Genomic DNA, 19,578 nt, shown 5'->3' with positions numbered 1-19,578 from the left:
GGTGGAGAGCCCTGACTCCAAGATCTGAGACATTTGCCGGGGGATTCCCTTCCCTGTTTTTCTACCCACATCTCTGCTTTCTTCTACCCTCCTTCTCTCTCTTCCCTCTTAACCTTTTTGTTTTTACTTTTTCCATGGTCATAGGCATTCTTTCCTCAGTTGAACCTGTCCTCATGGCTCCCTGAGCCTGGGTTGGCTAATCTGAACCAGTGTCATTTTGTGTGGTTGTCAGTAAAGGCGAAATGTAACATGTGTGAAATCACTTTTAAAATGACAAGGTAGGGCCATGTGCAGTGGCTCACACCTGTAATCCCAGCACTTTGGGAGGCCAAGTTGGGCAGATCACAAGGTCAAGAGATCGAGAACATCCTGGCCAACATGATGAAACCCTGTCTCTACTAAAAATACAAAAATTAGCCAGGCGTGGTGGTGGGCGCCTGTAGTCCCAGCTACTCAGGAGGCTGAGGCAGAAAAATTGCTTGAACCCAGGAGGCGGAGGTTGCAGTGAGCCGAGATCACGTCACTGCACTTCAGTCTGGCGACAGAGTGAGACTGTCTCAAAAAAAAGAGACAAGGTGTTCCAGCAGGATGGTTTTTACTATTATATCTTCAGGATTGTTACAGGACAGGGCTCAGTCCACATAAAGCAGAACTTACCGTGTGGCCCAGCTTTGCCCTGAGCTCCTCTTGTCATTCTACCAACTCTTGCTTCCCCCAGCTCCTATGGTGATGTCCTCTCTGGGTCAGTTTCCCTTCTCTGTCTTTCTCGTCTTCTCATTATGACTTATCTACTCTCTCTCATTTCCTCAGAGGCTTCTTAGGAACTGATTACTTTTGGTTGATCAAGCACACTGGAGCCAAGGGGATAATAGTTAATAGATTTGATGGTAACACATCAGAGAAATCCACATTTTAACTGGAGATTCCATGAACTCCAATATGGAGCTTGACAGTGAAATTTTAGGCAGCATGAGAGGTCAGTGGTTAGGGAGCCTTTTCTTGGTAATCTGAAGCCTTGTGCATGCGAATGAGTTTTCTGTTCCACCCATTCAGGAGGTGAGCTAAGGCAGTGTGGGCTACTGAATAAAATATTAAGGCAGGACGCGAAGGGAAGATTTGTGGTTTGGGGAGAACAATAAGAGTAACAAAGTCTTTTAAAGAAGAGTTAGGAAAGAAATAGTACAGTTAAGACATAATGTACAGAATGTGGGTATTTTCAGTCACCCCAGCAGCCTCTGTTCTGTTAACATTTCCCTGCATCTGGCTCTGAGAAAGGATAGGCAAATACAGGTTATGCAAATAGAGACGGTGTCCTTGAGCTGGGAGTGGTTTGCATGCCAAAGGAGATTACAGAAATTATCTTTTCAAATGTTGGGGAGTGGGGGTGTTTGCTGGTGGCTGGGATTTTCTATGAATCCAGGGACAAGGGCTTCTGAGTCTCTGGTGTCAACAGGGTGGCTTGACTTGGCCAGAGAGACTGTTTTTCCCTGCAGATGTGTCCCAGTCCTCTGCAGTAGGAGCCGAGACTTAGCAGAACCTCCCTGGAGAAGATGCCCTCCTCACCCACATTGATCTTCATGGCCATCTTTTGCCTGGAGTCATTGGCTGCAATGCTGCAGAATGGCTTCTTGGTCACAGTGCTGGGCAGGGAGTGGGTAAGGTGCCGGACTCTGTCCGCAAGTGACATGATTGTGGCCTGTCTCGCTGCCTCCCGGTTCTGCCTCCATGGGGTAGCCATGGTGAACAACTTCCTGGCCTCAGATTTTTGGCGCACAGTTCCCTATGTGAACACCTTCTGGGACCTTTTCAATGCCCTCACTTTGTGGTTTACTGCCTTGCTTGCTGCTTTCTACTGTGTGAAGATCTCATCTTTCTCCCACCCCACCTTCGCCTGGCTGAAGTGGAGGATCTCTCGGTCAGTGCCCAGGCTGATCCAGGTCTCCCTGATCATCTGTGGCCTGGAAGTCATCTCATCAGCCACTGGGAATGTACTGTTTGGTCCGAGGAAGGTCTCCCTGAATTCCTACGGAAACGAAACTCTAGTTTATAGAGTGCAGGCTTCATTTGAGCTCTACTTTTTCCTTTATGAAGGGTTTGTGTTGTTGATTCCATTCCTCCTGTTCCTAGTGTCCACTGTCTTGCTCATAGTCTCACTGTGCTGGCACTTGGGGCAGATGAGGGACCGCAGGCCCGGGCCCTGTCATCCCAGCACCCAGGCTTACACCGTGGCTCTAAAGTCACTCACCGTTTCCCTCATCTTCTGTACATTGTACTTCCTGTTCTTGTTTGTTTCTGCTTTGAAAATCATAAACTTTCAGAATCACTGGCACTGGGCCTGGGAAGTGCTAATCTATGCCAACATCTGTCTGCACTCTACCTTCCTGGTGCTGAGGAGCCCCAAACTGAAAAAGGGCCTGAAGACATGGCCTCAGCTGCAGTGCCCATGTGCTGCTGGCTCATAGGGCTTTGGAAGGTGCTGGCCATAGGGTGGTTCTGCTCCTGAGTCATCCGTGTCAATAACCAGTCCTGTGATGAATGATCCTGGTTCTGGCAGGAATGCATATGGTTTGGGTTCTGTCTTTCTCTTTCCAGTTTCTTCTTTCTCTCCCACTTTGTCCATGCCTCAGAATCCCTTTTCCATCTTGCTGTCTGTGTTCTTACCATCCCCTCCACTGCTGTGAGTCTCTAGTCCTAGCCTTCAATCACGTTGGCCTTTGCCGGTGGCCTCATTTCCTCATGGAGCCCCATGAATCTACAGGTAAGCAACCCTAATATTTGCCAAGCATCATTTTGGTCTGTATGCCCTTTATAGAGAACTGTAACTGTCAGCAGTTGTCTCTGTTGGCAAACTGAAGCTTGTTTTTAATATATTTTATTTTACTTTAGAGATGGAGTCTTACTCTATTGCCCAAGCTGGAGTGCAGTGGCGCGATCTCATTGCACCTCCACCTCCTGTGTTCAAGCAATTCTCCTGCCTCAGTCTCCCAAGTAGCTGGGACTACAGGCATGCACCACCACACCTGGCTAATTTTTGTATTTTTAGTAGAGATGGAGTTTCACCATTTTGGCCAGGCTGGTCTCAATCTCCTCATCTTGAGTGATTCACCCACCTCTGGGATTACAGGCGTGAGCCACCGCGCCCTGCCCTTGAAGCTTTTTTTTTTTTTATAGTGACATGGATTGTCTAGCGTCATCCACTTGACATCGCCTGCCCTTCTGCTCCACGCCTGTGCTCTCGGCCTCGTGTCTCCACTTCAGCCCAATAAATCTTCTTCCCCTCTTCCCCCAAGTCCTTTTCTTCCTCATGTGCTTCTTGGGCCCACGCAATACTTCCTTCTTTCCTTTCTCTGCCAATCTCCACCATTTCCTTCCTTTGTGCTCTGCTTAAGACTGATTCCACCCAAGGAACTTTTCCAGCTGTATCTCACAGAAGGCTAAGGACACATAGTAGTTTGGTGCCACTGTCTGTCACATCCATAACTTCATGTGTTCATGTCGAATGAAAAGGAATTGTCTGATGTAAAAATGCTTTTAGGTTTTGGCCAACAGAAGATAGATGGAAAACAAAGGAAATGTCCTACAGTTCTTAATTTTGATGATCCTACTCTTCCTGTCCGCTCACTCAGGAGGTGGATCCCAGATGCTGCTGCTGAGGATGGGAATCTCCAGATTGGGATGTCTGCATGCCAGAGCTTGTGCAAGATGATCCACTAGGCCTGTAGCAATTTCAGTTTCAATTTATATTTTTCTTTTTCTTTTAATCCCTATTTTTTGGGGTATTTTATGATGCACATAATGTATTAGTAAAATATACACGCATATAATTAAAAATAAACATGCATATGGTAGTGTCTTAGCCTAGGCTGCTGTGACAGAATACCATAAACTGGGTGTTTATGCAACAAACATTTATTTCTCACAGTTCTAGAGGCTGAAACTGAGGGTGCCAGCATGGCTGGGTTCTAGTGAGGGCCCTCTTCTGGGTTGCAGACAGATATCTTCTTGTTGTGTTCTCACATGGCAGAGAGACTTATCTGTCTTGTGTTTCTTCTTATAAGGACACCAATCCCATTCATGAGGGTTTCACCCATATGAACTAATTACCTCCTGAAAGCCTTATCTCTAAATGTTATCACATTGAGGGTTAAGGTTTCAGTGTATGAATTTTGGGAGGACACAAACATTCAATTCATAGCTGGTGGGTTGCATGTTCATATATATATATATATATATATATATATATATATATTTTTTTTACTGATGGAATTCATGATAAAAAAAAGTATGGAGACCAATAGACTAAAAGAGATTGGGAAAAACTCTACACATAGTTAAGAGAGATTCATATGTTTGAACTAGTCAAAATAGAAGCAGTAAATAACAGGACAGAACTGAGGTTACAAAGAATTTTCAAATAGATAAATGCATTTATAGTCAAATGTCCAATAATACTGGGAAGCTGAGGCCCCAAAATATTATGCTACAATGCTAGCTGGAGGCCAAGATATGGCAAGAGAAGAGAGAGGGATGACCGGAGGCAAGATAACAAGATCAAGAATTTTCTCTTGCAAGAAGATGATTAAAGGTTTAAAAGAGGAGATTCTCAAGTTGCTGGTGAGGAACCCAGGGGGATTTCCCCAGAGGGTAGAGTGAGGGTGAGGCAGGATGGAGGAACCTGTGGGAAGCTGGCACTGTGGCCGGGCTTTAAATTAAATAGACACCTAAAGTCTATGAATTATCCCACCTAGAGAACAGGTATTATTCTCATCATCAATCATGAAGAATTTTTCTTTTTCTTTGTAGCAACATGAGCGAGTTAATGACTTCCTACAGGTAGATTAATAATAAATTATGGGACTGAGCCTTGGGGCTCAAGCCACAAGTTAGTTGGAGGCAGGGAAGGCAGGAGCATGGCGGGGGTGGGGAGATCTTTCTCCTGTATCCCTTCTACTCAACTGTGAGCACCTGGAAGACTGCCCTTCCCTTGGGCAGAGCTCCAGAAGTTTACCGAAGGTGTTTGGACGGGAAGTGGGTGGTGATTCAACTCTCATGTTCTGCTCCATCTTCACAGCTGAGTGATACCAGGTTAAGTGGACTTGTCTCAGGAGTTCCTGATTGATTGATGTTCTCAATCTCCTTTTTTAAACTCTAGCTCAAAAAAGCCCCAAAACACTTGGTGGCTCTATCTTGACTAAAGATACAATCTAATATCTCATCAAGGCTCCCAAAAATTTCTGTGATCTCTCTCCAGCCTACCTTTTTGGCTTGATATGCCATCTTCTCTGTGTAAGTCCTCTGTTGTGGCTAAATGTATCTAATTGTTCTGGATATAATCATGTATCCCCCTCCTTTACTGATGCCTCATCTTTTTCCTTCCAACATACAAGACAGCATATTTGTTGTCTCACAATTATGGGGCTGTTACTGCTAAACTCTTCTGAGAAATCTTGGGATGGGAATAGCATGATCCCTAACACACAGAGCCACAGACTGGGAGTCACTTGTTGAGAGTACTGAGTTGAAGGTATTCCATATAGAGAGCCAACTCAGAATCCCTATCCTACTATCCTCATGATTACACTTGTAAAGACTGGTTATGAAAAGTTAAAAACTCTCAGACTTGGCTTTTAGCTAAGAAGATAAATCTAGCCATGAGAAAGCCAAATGCAACAAACAGACAAACAACAAAAGAATCACCACGAAATACATTGCATATTTAAATTCAAATGATTATTCCCTCTTTTGGATTAACTTACTCTGTACATAGTATACATCCAGTAAGTGTTTGTGGTTTATGTTTAGCTCATAAAAATGCTTTGAGGGCAGATATCTGATTCATTGTTGTAGCCCTTTCAAAGGGTTATCATGGCATGTAGGATATGCTTAATAAATTATTATTAAATGAACTGAAGGTTAAATGCACATCTTTATCATTGAAGGTGTGGGAGGTGGATGAAAAAGATTCAAGTTTTCCACATGGGAGGTTTGTAGGTGGCCATACTCCAGAACTATAAGCCTGAAGTTTGCCCCATGTCTCCAGGTTCCAAGAGAAAACAGCCAAATGTCAGCCAGAAGAAAAAGGGCAAGGAAGAGAGCAGTTGGGAACTCTATCTCCTGGAAATTTGCATCTTCACAGAAAGGCAGAGTGAGTTACCTAAGTTCATCTGCTTTCATTTATCCAGAAGAACTGTGTCCACTATGGTTCGCCTATCTGTTGAAGAAACGATTTCATCTGGAAGTGGACTGGGGACTGGGAAGTGGACTGAGAACTGGGAAGAGATGCTGACATGCATTTTATTCCCATTTTGTGGGGGTCCTATATACAGAACTGGTAGGTTGTGGTGCCGGCCAGAAGATGTGTATTCTATTAAAAACCCCCTTACTGTCATGTTACTTGATCCTGAGCCTTCAATACTGCTGTATTTGACCCAGAACAATTTCTGCTTTTCTATCTCCCTGTGACACGTTAACCTACTTACACTCACCTGAGTGTTGATTGCTGATTTTTTTTTGACTCTTTGAAGCTCATTTCCATAAAGAATGAGGTCTTTTTTTACTCTGCCCTTCTCTGGTTGATGTCAATGGTCTGACATTTGGTGCCCTGAACTTCTATTGCATCCCTGATGCTCTCCTGAATTCTCCTTATGCTACTTATTATGCCACAGGATGGATGGAATAGAAGACAGCCATTCTAATAAAGTCATTGTCATCATCATCATTGCTGCTTGTCCATATGCAGAGATTCATAGTTTCCAATATATTTACCATATTCATGGTCATATTTATTTGTGATCCATATTTTTTATAGGTGAAGAAAGGTGGGTGTTCAGAGAGGTTAACTGCTTGAGGATCCGTGGTGATTGTGACAAGACTCAAAACTTTGGGTTTCTGAGTTCAGCTAGGGATGAAGAAGATGGAGATGTAACATGTATTGCTAACCATGGCAGAGATTCCTGGTCCTGGAATCAGTTTGGATCTTGTTCTTTCCTTTGCGTAACTGTGACTTTAGGTGGGAGTCTTAATATATAATTTGGGGCCTTATTTCTTTTATCTGTAAGATTATCTTTAGTATCTTCTTTTGTTCTAAGCTGAGATTCTAAGACATCTTTGTGAATTAGAACATAGGATACTTTTCATATTTTATAGATGGACAAAATGAGGGGCAGAGGGGTTGACATATCCAACAACTCACAATAAAGGGTGAAGCTTGGACTAAAGGCTGTCCTGACTCCTAGTACAGGGCTCATTCTGCCATATCCCATTGGCTTATCGCTACTGGGGGTTCCTCTGTGAATTGCTATTTTAGAGGCCACCAGTTATAAAATATATATTTTTAAATTTTGAAAAAATTTGCCTGCCTCATTATGTATAATTGTCTCCTGTGTTCTTTTTTATGATGATGGTCACTGTGAGTAATAAGACTTGAATTAACCTTTCTCTGTAAAGGTTTGCTCAGTTTTCTCTCTGTCTTGGTTAGAGGGGTCTTGCCATACCACTTCCCTCATAGAGTTGTTGTGAGACTAAGGAGAGCACTCAGAACAATGTCTGCAACATGACAATCACCTCGCTCTGTGGATATGAGTGCTGTCTCAGTAGCAGGTGTGTCCCACAGATGATACTACTGAGCCGGCAGGTGCATGGTCCTGTCTTAGGTGTCAGCTTAGAGAAGTATAACCTCCTGTGTAAGGACACTAAATGCCAGGGCCTGATATATTATCCACTTTGATGTTGACATGGGCAGAGAATAGGCAGAAGAGCAGGCAAATTTTTGGGCAGGTATGGGGACTTTGAAAATTGAGCCTTCACAGTATTTGCATCTACTCTGAGAAGAAAAAACATCTCCACCCTCCGCTGATAGCCTGTGTCCTCTACTCTGGCCTAGCCTCTGCACTCGGGGCAGGTGGAGGGACAACCATATCCTACAAGACCTTCCAGAGCAACCCAACAGAAATAGCCCTTGAAGCTTTGGGACCCATCTTGTCCACCAGAGAGATGAATGGAGATCACATGGTTCCAGGATCTTCGGTGACTGACGAGAAGGCCATCATCTTGGTTATCATTTTACTCCTTTTGTGCCTGGTAGCAATAGCAGGCAATGGCTTCATCACTGCTGCTCTGGGTGTGGAGTGGGTGCTACGGGGAACGTTGTTGCCTTGTGATAAGTTACTGGTTAGCTTAGGGGCCTCTCGCTTTTGTCTGCAGTGGGTGGTAATGGGTAAGACCATTTATGTTTTGCTGTATCCGACGGCCTTCCCATACAACCCTGTACTGCAGTTTCTAGCTTTCCAGTGGGACTTCCTGAATGCTGCCACCTTGTGGTTCTCTAGCTGGCTCAGTGTCTTCTATTGTGTGAAAATTGCCACCTTCACCCACCCTGTGTTCCTCTGGCTAAAGCACAAGTTGTCTGAGTGGGTACCATGGATGTTCTTCAGCTCTGTAGGGCTCTCCAGCTTCACCACCATTCTATTTTTCATAGGCAACCACAGAATATATCAGAATTATTTAAGGAACCATCTACAACCTTGGAATGTCACTGGCAATAGCATACGGAGCTACTGTGAGAAATTCTACTTTTTCCCTCTAAAAATGATTACTTGGACAATGCCCACTGCTGTCTTTTTCATTTGCATGATTTTGCTCATCACGTCTCTGGGAAGACACATGGAGAAGGCTCTCCTTACAACCTCAGGATTCCGAGAACCCAGTGTGCAGGCACACGTAAAGGCTCTGCTGGCTCTCCTCTCTTTTGCCATGCTCTTCATCTCGTATTTCCTGTCACTGGTGCTCAGTGCTGCAGGTATTTTTCCACCTCTGGACTTTAAATTCTGGGTGGGGGAGTCAGTGATTTATCTGTGTGCAGCAGTTCACCCCATCATTCTGCTCTTCAGCAACCGCAGGCTGAGAGCTGTGCTGGAGAGGTGCCGTTCCTCGAGGTGCGGGACACCTTGAGCCACAGCTGATGAAAAACTTCAAGGAGATTCCTGTGGAGAAGGCATGGACTCAAAGGGTCGTAGCTTCTCTCTTTGCCACATTGAATGTTTTCTCCCTGTTGCTACAGTTAACGATTAGAAAAATGACTTCAGTGAAATAGGATTCAAGGTGAGAGTAAAGGTCCTGAAATATGGGCTAGTGTCACGTTATGTACTCAGCAAGTGTGTAGTTCACGGGTCCATGGTTCCTGTGGGACTTGATGTGGTCAAAGAATCCAGAAGCCTTTATTTTTCCTGTGATCGATCTCTTGGTGTTTAAAATAATCGTTCTGGGAACTGGATACAAAGATCCTCAAACATCATGCAATATTTTATCTGTTGAATCGAACTGGGGCATAGTTTTGGAACTGCAGTTTTCTCAGGCTTTGTCCTGTGAACCATCTTTCCCTTCTCATCAATTCACAGTTTTCCGGCCATCTACTGTGGTGCCTCTCTCCTTCTTTCCATAGAAGACTTTCTGGTGTTTAAACTCTGTACACAGAGCATAGTGTAATTGGTGCATGTGTGCAGTCGTGTGTGTTGTCAGGGATGTGTGCATTCTCCGACGACCTTTGGAGATCCCTCTGAGTGCTAGGTGTCCATGATTTTTATGTGGTTCATGTTCTCTATAGTAGCCCAGCCTGTTAGTCTCCTCTGTATTTGTTAAGGTCTGTGGGTTCAGATATAACTTCTTTTGGTTGATATTGGGGCCTATTGTAATTCCCCTACTCACATGGGGAAGTTTATCTATATCTGTCTAAGACCTAAGATTTAAGAAGAAAAAGCCTTTGTGTTTGCTGAACAATGTGCAGACTGCCTTTCTGCTTTTCCCAGCTCCTCTCAAACGCTCCTTAAGTTCAGCTATGCCTTGAATCATTCATACGGGACAACCCTCAACTCTCCTCCATTCACTTTAAAATCTCTCGGCCTCCTTTCCTAGTTTTTACCTCACCACACTCCTCTACATTAGAGGACTGGTCTCTGTTTTTGGCTTTTCAAGGCTGACATCTGTGCTCCTAGCCCACCTGCTCCTGCCCATTTTCTCTCTGCTGCTAGGTCAAGAATTTCTACTTCTACACAAATCTTCCAACTTTCCCTCTTTATTATCCTTCCCTTCTTCAACAAATGTGCCTCTAAACTTTTTCCCTGAAAACAATCCCCTTATCTATCTCGCTCCTCCCTGACCCTGTGCCCCTGTGCCCCTGTGCTCCTGTGCCCCTGTGCCCTCTGTGCGCCCTTTGTCTCTATGCCCCTGTAGTTCTGTGCCCCAGCTCCATGCCTCTGTGTTCTGTGCTTGTGCCCCCAGTTCCGCGGCTCCTTGTGCTCCTGTGCTCCCGTGCCCCGTGTTCTCCCGTGCCCTTGTTCTGTGCCCCTGTGACCCCAGTTCTGTGTCTCCCAGCCTGTGCCCCTGTGCCCCGCGTGGCCCCTGTTCCTCCTGGTGCTCCCAGGTACTCCCAGTCTCCCCAGTTCCTGTGCCCCAGGCTCCCAGCCCTTTACCCTGTGCCCCTTGTTCTGTGCCCTTATGAAATTCTGTCCTCTGTTCTGCAGGTTCTGTGCCCCTGTGCTTTTTGTTCTGTGTGTTTCTGTGTCTCCTTTTGTTCTGTAGCCCCGTGATCTCTTGTTCTGTGCTCCCCAGGTTCTGTGCCCCGGTGTGGATCCCGTGCCTCCCAGGTCAGGTTCCAGGCTCCCAGTTCCCCAGGCCCTCTTGTGCCCCTGCGGCCCCTTGTGCCCCCATGTCTCTGTGCCCCTTGTGCCCTGTGCCCCCAGCCCCTGTGCCCTGTGCCTGCCCCTGTGCCCCTTTACACCCTGTGCCCTTGTAACCCCTTGTGTCTCAGCCCTGTGCCCTGTGGGGCTCCCTCAGGGTCTCCTGTGGTCCCTGTTCCCCCGCCCTGTGCTCCTGTGTTCCTGTGCCCCGTGCCCCAAAGCCTTGCCCCTGTAGCCTGAGTTCTGTGGCCCCCTGCGGTTCTAGGGGCACTGTGCCCCCTGTGCTCCTTTGTTCTGTGGCCCTTTGTCTTGTGCCCTTGTGCCCTTTGTTCTGTGTCTCCTGTGGATCCTTGTGCTCCCCAGAGAAAGGCCCCTTTGTGTTCCCCTAGGACTCCCCAGTCTCCATGCCCCTGTGTTCTGTGTTCTGTGCCCCCAGTTCCCAGGTTCTCAGTTCTGTGTCTTGTGCCCCTGTGTCTCCAGTGCCCCTGTGTTCTGTGCCCTGTGCCCTGCCTCTGTTCCTTTTTGTTCCCAGCGCCTCATAGGACCCTGTGCTCCTGTGCCCCTGTGCTCCTGTGCCCCTGTGCCCCCGTGCCCCTGTGCCCCCATGCCCCTGTGCTGCCAATGAGTCACTTGCAGGATCCTCCCGTGTGCCTTCCAATCCTCTCCTGCTTCCCTGTTCTGCTGAAACATGTTTATTTCTACAGGGGCACACACAATCTCTTTGTCACTAAATGTGATATTGTCCCCAGCCCTTCTCCTCCCATGTCTCTGTGGTATTTGCCTCTGTTGATAACAAATGATTTCTTTAAAATAAACGGATTAAAAATATTTTTACAAAAGTACTACTGATTTTGGTGAAAGATTTTTTTTTTTTTTTTAAAGGAAAATAGTCCAGGCGCAGTGGCTCACGCCTGTAATCCCAGCACTTTGGGAGGCCAAGGCTGGCGGATTACCTGAGGTTGGGAGTTGGAGACCAGCCTGACCAACATGGTGAAACCTCGTCTCTCCTAAAAATACAAAATTAGCCGGGTGTGGTGGCACATGCCTGTAATCTCAGCTACTCGGGAGGCTGAGGCAGGAGAATCGCTTGAACCTGGGAGGCGGAGGTTGCGGTGAGCTGAGATCGCACCATTCCACTCCAGCCTGGGCAACAAGAACAAAACTCTGTCTCAAAAAAAAAAAAAAAAAAAAAAAAAAAAAAAAAAAAAAAAAAGGGAAAACCTTACCCCATAATTGCCCATCTGCACATCTTTCTAAAAGTTGTTCTCTTGGCAATGGATGCCAGGATCTCCTTCCAGTTCCCACCACTTCTTTTTGTGTCCCCTTCACTAACCACTCATCCTCTTGCCCCTTGGTTCTGTCCTTAGCCAGCTCTCTTCTTCCTTTAAGATGATATCTAATCTCTTTCCTTTGTGTTTGAATCTACTCACATACCTTCAATTATGCCCTTCATGTCGATAATTACCAAAGCCTTGATCTTTCTCTAAACTCCAATCCTATATTTTCTTCCGCTTATTGGACATTACCACCTGATAGTACCAGGAGCAATTTTATCAAGTTCAAAGTATTTCCTTCTTTATTTCCTCCTCCTCCTCCTCTTCTTTTCCCTCCCTCCTCTTCCCACCAGCACGTCCCCTGCTCAGATGAATCCGTCCATCTATTCCAGCTATTCAGTAAATCAGGCTATCAACCTCTGAGTTAATTTTCACCCTCTTCTCTCTGCTGAGCCCTGGTACCTAATAGGTAACCATTTTCAAATTTTCCCTCTGTGACATCACCATCATCTGTCTGCTTCTTCCCATTCCTGATCCTTGTTGAGATTAGACTATCTTCCTCTTCTACCTGCACTGCTGAGATTTCTTCTTCCCTACTTGCTTCATTTCATGGTTTGCTGCCACTCCAGTCAGAACTATCATTTCCAGATTAATCTCCTGAAGGTGTATCACCTGAATCATCTCTCAGTGCCTTTTTTGTTTTTTGGTTTTAAAGACAGAGTCTTGCTCTGTCACCCAGGCTGGCGTGCAGTGGCATGATCTTGGCTCACTGCTACCCGATTTTGGTTCACTGCAAACTTCACCTCCCAGGTTCAAGTGATTCTCTTGCCTCAGCCTCCTTAGTAGCTGGAACTACGGTGCATACCACCATGTCTAGCTAATTTTTGTATTTTTAGTAGAGACAGCGTTTTGCCATGTTGGCCAGGCTGGTTTCAAACTCCTGACCTCAAGTGACCTACCTGCCTCAGCCTCTCAAAGTGCTGGGATTACAGGCATAAGCCACCACACTCAGCCTCTCAGTGCCTATTAAATGAAGCACAGCCCCCCTAAATGTGGCGTTCAAGAACCTCCACAGTCTGGCAGCAACTTTATCTTTCACTGTCATTCTAGTAGAATCCTATCTTGCAGCAAATTTGGATTATTGTTCTGGGCATGTCTAAAACTTCCTCCCTGATATCCTGAAAAGCACTCCCTATTCCCCCATGTACCTGTCAAAAATCCTACTTAACTTTTTTTTCTGTTTAACTCTTATTAATTCAAATGGTGTCTCTTCAGTGAAGCTTTTCTGGATGCCCTGCAAGCCTTAATCTCTCCCACCTTTGAGGACATATAAGTTGCAGTTCCTCAGTTGTGACATTAGTCCTGCCTGTGATGTTGCTGTCTGCATAGTTGTCTCTCCCACCCTAGAAGATCTTAAACTTCTTACTGGCATGGGCTGCCTCATACTCTTCCATGCATCCTCTGAAGCACTTACAAGTACTTGCTGCACTGAGCAGAATGGTTCTGTAAGCTGGAATCCAGCTAGAAGCACAGGTACTTTCATCTGTACATTTATCTCTGGGGTACCTACTATATTTTTATGCCTATGTTTGAGCTGCATTTCCTTTACTGTCTGGCTGGCTTATTTTTTGGAAGTCACACTTTGACTTATGCACAATGTAGAAATAATAAATGAGTGAGTGAGAGAGTAACATTTGCCTGATTTTATGATGTCTTTGACTTCTTTCTTGTACATTTGCCTGTTGCTAAGCAACTGTGAACAGCAGGCTTTCAGTCTTTCCTATGGGAAACTTAGTGGAGTGCCAGCTCTCCTCTTTGTTACTGACCCAATCTCCCCTTCCATAGCGTCCTACATAAGCTACTCTTTGTTCCTTCTGCTGTTCACACCATTAGCCTAGGAGAACAGAGCATCTTCCAGAATGCGAATGATCTCTCCACAGGGACAAGTTTCGTTGGAGCTTGAACACACAGGGAGAAGTAAAAGAGAAGCAAGGGTAGTTGTATTTTGAAAATATTTCGTAACTTATTATCATAAATTTTTGCCATCTAATCTCATCATGAATTATGAGTTGTAATAAAAATTATGAATTATAATTCATTATTACCTTCATTATATAATTATGAATTATAATATAATTCATTATTACCTTCATTATATAATTATGAATTATAATATAATTCATTATTACCTTCATTACATAATTATGAATTATAATTCTTTATTACCTCCATTATATAATTATGAATTATAATAACAGCCATTTATTGAATGTCTATTTTGTGTGAGACATGTGTAGAACACTGATTTACTGAGTCTTTTATGTATTGTTTCTTAAAACAACAATGTAAAAAAATGAGACTTAGAGAGGTTTACTGAGGTCTTATAGTCAGTGAGTGGTAGAATTTGGGACACTTTAGTGCTATAGTATTTAAAACAGTGTGATACTGATGTAGACAATAAGGTAATAGAATATAATGAAGTGAATAGACAAGCACATCAACAGACAGCCCAGACAACAGTTACATGAAAATTATATATATGATAAATAAAGCATTTTTTTTTTTTTTGAGACGGAGTCTCGCTTTGTGCCCAGGTTGGAGTGCAGTGGCAGGATCTTGGCTCACTGCAAGCTCCGCCTCCCAGGTTCACGCCATTCTCCTGCCTCAGCCTCCTAAGTAGCTGGGACTACAGGCACCCCCCACCGCGCCCAGCTAATTTTTTGTTTTTTTGTTGGGACGGGGTTTCACCATGTTAGCCAGGATGGTCTCGATCTCCTGACCTCGTGATCCGCCCGCCTCGGCCTCCCAAAGTGCTGGGATTACAGGCTTGAGCCACCGCGCCCGGCCGGATAAGCTTTTTTAAAAATTTAAAATTTTTAAAAATTTTTTGAGACAGGGTCTTGCTCTGTTGCCCAGGCTGGGGGGCAGTGGTGTGATCTCAGCTCACTGCAACCCCTGCCTCCCAAGTGCAAGTGATCCTCCTGCCTCAGCCTCTGGAGTAGCTGGGACTATAGGTTGGTTCTACCACACTTGGCTAATTTTTGTGTTTTCTGTAGAGACGGGGTTTCACCATGCTGCCCAGGCTGGTCTCAAACTCCTGGACTCAAGAGATCCGCCCACCTAGGCCTCCCAAAGTGCTGGGAATACAGGCATGAGCTGCTTCCAGCCTTTTTTTTTTTATTATTTTTAAATTTATTATTTTTTTTAATTGCTGGGTGTAAGAAGGCATACATTTTAACTTTTGGTGGGTATTACCAAATCGTCCTTTGAAAAGATGTTGGTCCAGTTTATGTTGATGTCAACAATGGATGAAAATGAATGCTTATTTTCTCACCTCCTCCTCAATTCTAGATTTTATCCATTTTTATGATGAATGAAAATAGCATCTTTTATTTTTATTTCCTTTGATTTTGTTTAACTAAGATCAATATTTTTAACCATTTTCTATAAGGAGATTATAAACTAGTGGTTTTCTTTGCATTTAAACTTCACTTTCAAATTGATTTTAATAGGCAGTTTCTTGTGGCAAGTAATCCTTCTCTGGTATAGGTAGATGATCTTTAGTCTAAATATTAATTTTTAAAAATCCTTTTTAACTTTTAAGAATAATTCAATTTTCATATATTTTATTCTATGAAATACAGCCTTTCAATGTTAAAGGAATGTTTCCTTTGCTCGTCCATCTTCTTGGATATCACTGTAGAATGTGTACACACTCTTCAACTCCCACAAACCAGAGAAGCCCTATTTTTTCAAGGCCTTCTTAAGCAAGTCCAGAAATATCAAGTCATAATAAAATAATTAGCAACTGTGAGTACAGAAGGGTTAAACACTTTTTTTAAAATGAAAAAAAAAAAAAAAAACCACTATGTAAGTAGGAACCACCAAAGTCCTTTTAAAGGACAAGCAATAGACTTCCAGAAAATATTAAAGGACAAGAAACAGACTTCCAGAAAATATTTACATACATTTTTAAAAGATAAAAGCTAATGTCTGTAATATACAAAAAGCTCCTACAAACCAATAAAAAACTCAGCAAATTAATAGAATGGTGGTTAAATGACAAAAATAGATAATTCACATAGAAGGAAATACAAATTGCCAAGTAAACTTGGAAAAGAAACTTTAATCAGGGAAGTTCAAATTAAAAGATTAATAAATTTTCTGCTATAAACACAGATTTGTAAGTCGGTAGTTTTTCCCTTCTTTCACTAGAAATCACATAAGAGGAACAGGAAGGTTGAAAAGGATCCTAGAAGCTCTATTTTAATGAAGCTGCAAGACAGGTAATTCACAAATTCCAAATTATGTGAAATCACTATCAATCATAGATGGGATCAGATAGAATCAAGAAAGAAAGTGAAAAGAAGTAGAAAGAGAAGTGAGAGAGCCTAGTGGGGACAGAGCTAAGAAAAATCCAGCAAAAATATACTTTCTGCAGAAAAGAGGCTCATCCTGAAATGTAAAGCCCCTTAGTAAGCATGCATTAGTTTTCTATTGCTGTATAACAAAGTGCCTCAACACTTAGTGGCTTATAACATTTATCAACTCAATTTCTGTGGATCAGGAAAGCAGGTGTGCCTCACCATGTCCTCTGGCTCTGGGCCTCACATGGCTGCAGTAATGTCCAGGCTCAACTGGGAAGGGTCCACTTCTCCGCTCACTCATGTGGTTATTGGCAGAATTCAGTTCCTCCTGGGTTGTTGGACAGAGGCCTCAGTTTCTTATGAGCTATCGGCTGAGCCTCCTTTATTTCCTTGCCAAGTGGCCCTCTCCTCAATGTCTCACTTCTTCAGAGTGAACAATTAACAGAGCATCAGAGAGTGCTAGCAAGATGGGAAGGCACAGACTTTTACAATCTAGTCAATTATTATTTTCGCATCACATTGGACATACAATTAAATAAACATATGTCCAACATATTGGACATACAATTAAATAAAAATGGGCTTTATACCTAAAACAGGACAGTCTTCAGATTGCCCCTAAAGACAAAACACAACTGTAATATTTATAAGCCATAAATAAAACAAAGTTATAGAAAGGCTAAAAATAAAATAACAAAAAACAATATTAGTTAAATGTAAAAAAGGAATTCATGACAAAATTATTAAATGAGCCAACAGGATAAATTTTTAATATTAAGAGGTAAAATACAAAATAAAGACAGAATTGGTATGAATACCTATGTGTGCTAAATAGTATAGCATCCATAATTATGAAACAGAAATTACAAGAAATATTAAAACATATAGGCAGAAACACCAATAGCAAATGGCTTCAATTATCTTTGCCAAGAAGACAAAAAATAAGTACAGTAAGTAACCTCATCTACAGGTTCTTAGAAACCTTGACTTTAAGTGAAACCACATATAATGAAACCAGTTCTATCATAGGCTGATTGACATAAACAAGAGTTAAGTTTCTACAGGATATTTCTGGTCACAAAAACAACACCAAACTTCTAAATAAAGACCCAAAACACTCCTAATATTAAAATGGAAATAAATGTGAGATACACACACATTTAAGAAAGATCAATAAAAACTGGAAAGATGGTTCTTTTCCTAATTTTTGGTGCATCAGTGAGTGGTGGTGATTGCAGTGGTGGTGGGTTAAACCAAGGGATACATGTTGGCAAACCAAAAATTGTAAGGAGCACCTCCTACCACCACAGTTTAAAATAAAGCAATAACAAGTAGGGCAGGCTCACTGAGTGCTTTCATACTGCATCGTTTATTGTCATGCATTTGTACAATTATCATACACTTTACAAATTTTTATTTTACAATGATTTTAGTTCACTCCTTTATTTGTCAACCCACTTATTCCAGGTCGGGGGTGGGGGAGGTGGGTGGCTGGAGCCTCTACTGGTAGCTCAGAGCGCAAGGCAGGACCCAACTCTGGACAGGACACCATTCCACCGCAGGACACACTCACACTCACACACCCACATTCACTCAGACTGAGACTGTGCTGACACAGCGGTTAACCTAATGTGCCTCCGGGAGGAAATCCCAGCACCCAGAGAACACCTGCGCAGACATTAGGAGAACTTGCAAACCCTACAACTGGTGGCCCTGCCAGGGATCAACATTATTTTTTCTCATCAATGTTATAACAAACGACATTATTCGAGGACTTGCTGTATAAACAAATAAGTTAGCTCTTATTGATAGTTATTAAACTCTGCACATGCCCAGAAAATACAACTTCCTTGCAAATACCAATGAAATAGTCATGAAAACTGAGAAAATGAAAATGGCATAAAAGGGAAAACTACAACCTAATCTCACTAATGCATGGAAAATTCTAAATAAAATATTAGAAAACACAGTCCAACAGTGCATTACACACTATATCATTTCCAAGCAGAATTTAAGAATTTAAGGATGATTCAATATTAGAAAAGTCATTAACATAACATATTGATACTTATAAAAGAAATGTAACATAATCACCTCCAAAGATGCTAAAAGGCAATTAAAAATTTAATACTAAGTTTTGATAAAATGCTCAATAATATAAATATTTAATAACATTAAAAAATATATCCACCTTACCCAAAAACCTGCAGCCTGTATAATGTATCCAGAGACATTCTTATGCAACTCAAGAATAAGAAAGGAAGGACCATTATCACCACAATTTGTATCTTAATGGTGAAAACATTTGATTTAATTAAGAGAAATAAATTTTAGTTATAAACATCAGAAAGGAGAGCTATATATATTCTTGTATAGTTGGAAAATCCAAACAATTAACAACAGCATAAAAGCTACTACAGACCAATATGAACTTAGTAAGGCGGTGGGATGCAAAACAAAGATACAGAAATGAGCATTTTCTAATATACAAAAGTAACCACTAGTTAGGATAGAATGAAAGAAAAGATTTTATTGCAATAAGAACAAAAAGATAAAATACTAGAATTAAATTTGACAAAAAGTGTATTAGACTGACCTGAAGGAAACTTAAAAATACTCAGAAAGACATGAAAGTCGACATGAACTAATGAAATCTTACATTGTCTTCTTAGATAAGAAGATTTGGTACCATAAAGATGTTAAGTATTCTTTCTTCTCTCCTTTCTTCCTCTCTTTCTCTCTTTTTTTCTTTCTTTCCCTCCCTCCCTCACTCCTTCCCTCCCTTCCTTCCTTCCTTCCTTTTCTTCTTCTTTCTTTCCTTCTTTCTTTCTACAGTCTTTCTCTGTTGCCTAGGCTGGAGTGCAGTGGCGTGATCTTGGCTCACTGCAACCTCTGCCTCCCAGGTTCAAGTGATTCCCATGTCTGAGTGTATCAAGTAGCTGGGACTACAGGCATGGACCACCATGCCCGGCTAATTTTTGTATTTTTAGTAGAGACAAGGTTTCACCATGTTGGCCAGGCTGGTCTAGAACTCCTGGCCTCAGGTGATCCCTCTGCCTCAGCCTCCCAAAGTGCTGGGATTACAGGTGTGAGCCATGGTGCCTGGCAAGATGTTAATTATTCTTAAGTTAATTTGCTAATTTAGTATAAGACCTACAAAGTACTCTTTTCCTCTTTTTAAACCTATAAAAATAAGACTAACATATTTTAAGCTTATTATAGAAATTGAACGAAGTCAGAAAAGGTAGGCAGGCTCTATTATAT

General features: G+C 42.7%; 2 protein-coding genes across 2 annotated transcripts; both read left to right on the top strand.

The window, feature by feature from the left end:
* The first annotated feature begins 496 nt into the window (after positions 1-496).
* Positions 497-2,928, top strand: LOC103883313 (taste receptor type 2 member 62). Its single transcript, XM_009204059.3, has one exon. It carries the CDS (start codon positions 1,551-1,553, stop codon positions 2,460-2,462), a length of 912 nt encoding a protein of 303 aa, XP_009202323.1. The 5' UTR covers positions 497-1,550; the 3' UTR covers positions 2,463-2,928.
* A 1,319-nt stretch (positions 2,929-4,247) lies between these two features.
* TAS2R60 (taste 2 receptor member 60) lies at positions 4,248-10,172 on the top strand. Its single transcript, XM_021936358.2, has one exon. The coding sequence runs from the start codon at positions 7,993-7,995 to the stop codon at positions 8,947-8,949; it is 957 nt and encodes a 318-aa protein (XP_021792050.1). The 5' UTR covers positions 4,248-7,992; the 3' UTR covers positions 8,950-10,172.
* The last annotated feature ends 9,406 nt before the right edge of the window (positions 10,173-19,578 follow it).

The sequence above is a fragment of the Papio anubis genome, chromosome 4 (assembly GCF_008728515.1).
Source record: "Papio anubis isolate 15944 chromosome 4, Panubis1.0, whole genome shotgun sequence".
NCBI lineage: Eukaryota > Metazoa > Chordata > Mammalia > Primates > Cercopithecidae > Papio > Papio anubis.
This window is presented reverse-complemented; position numbering and strand designations above follow the sequence as displayed.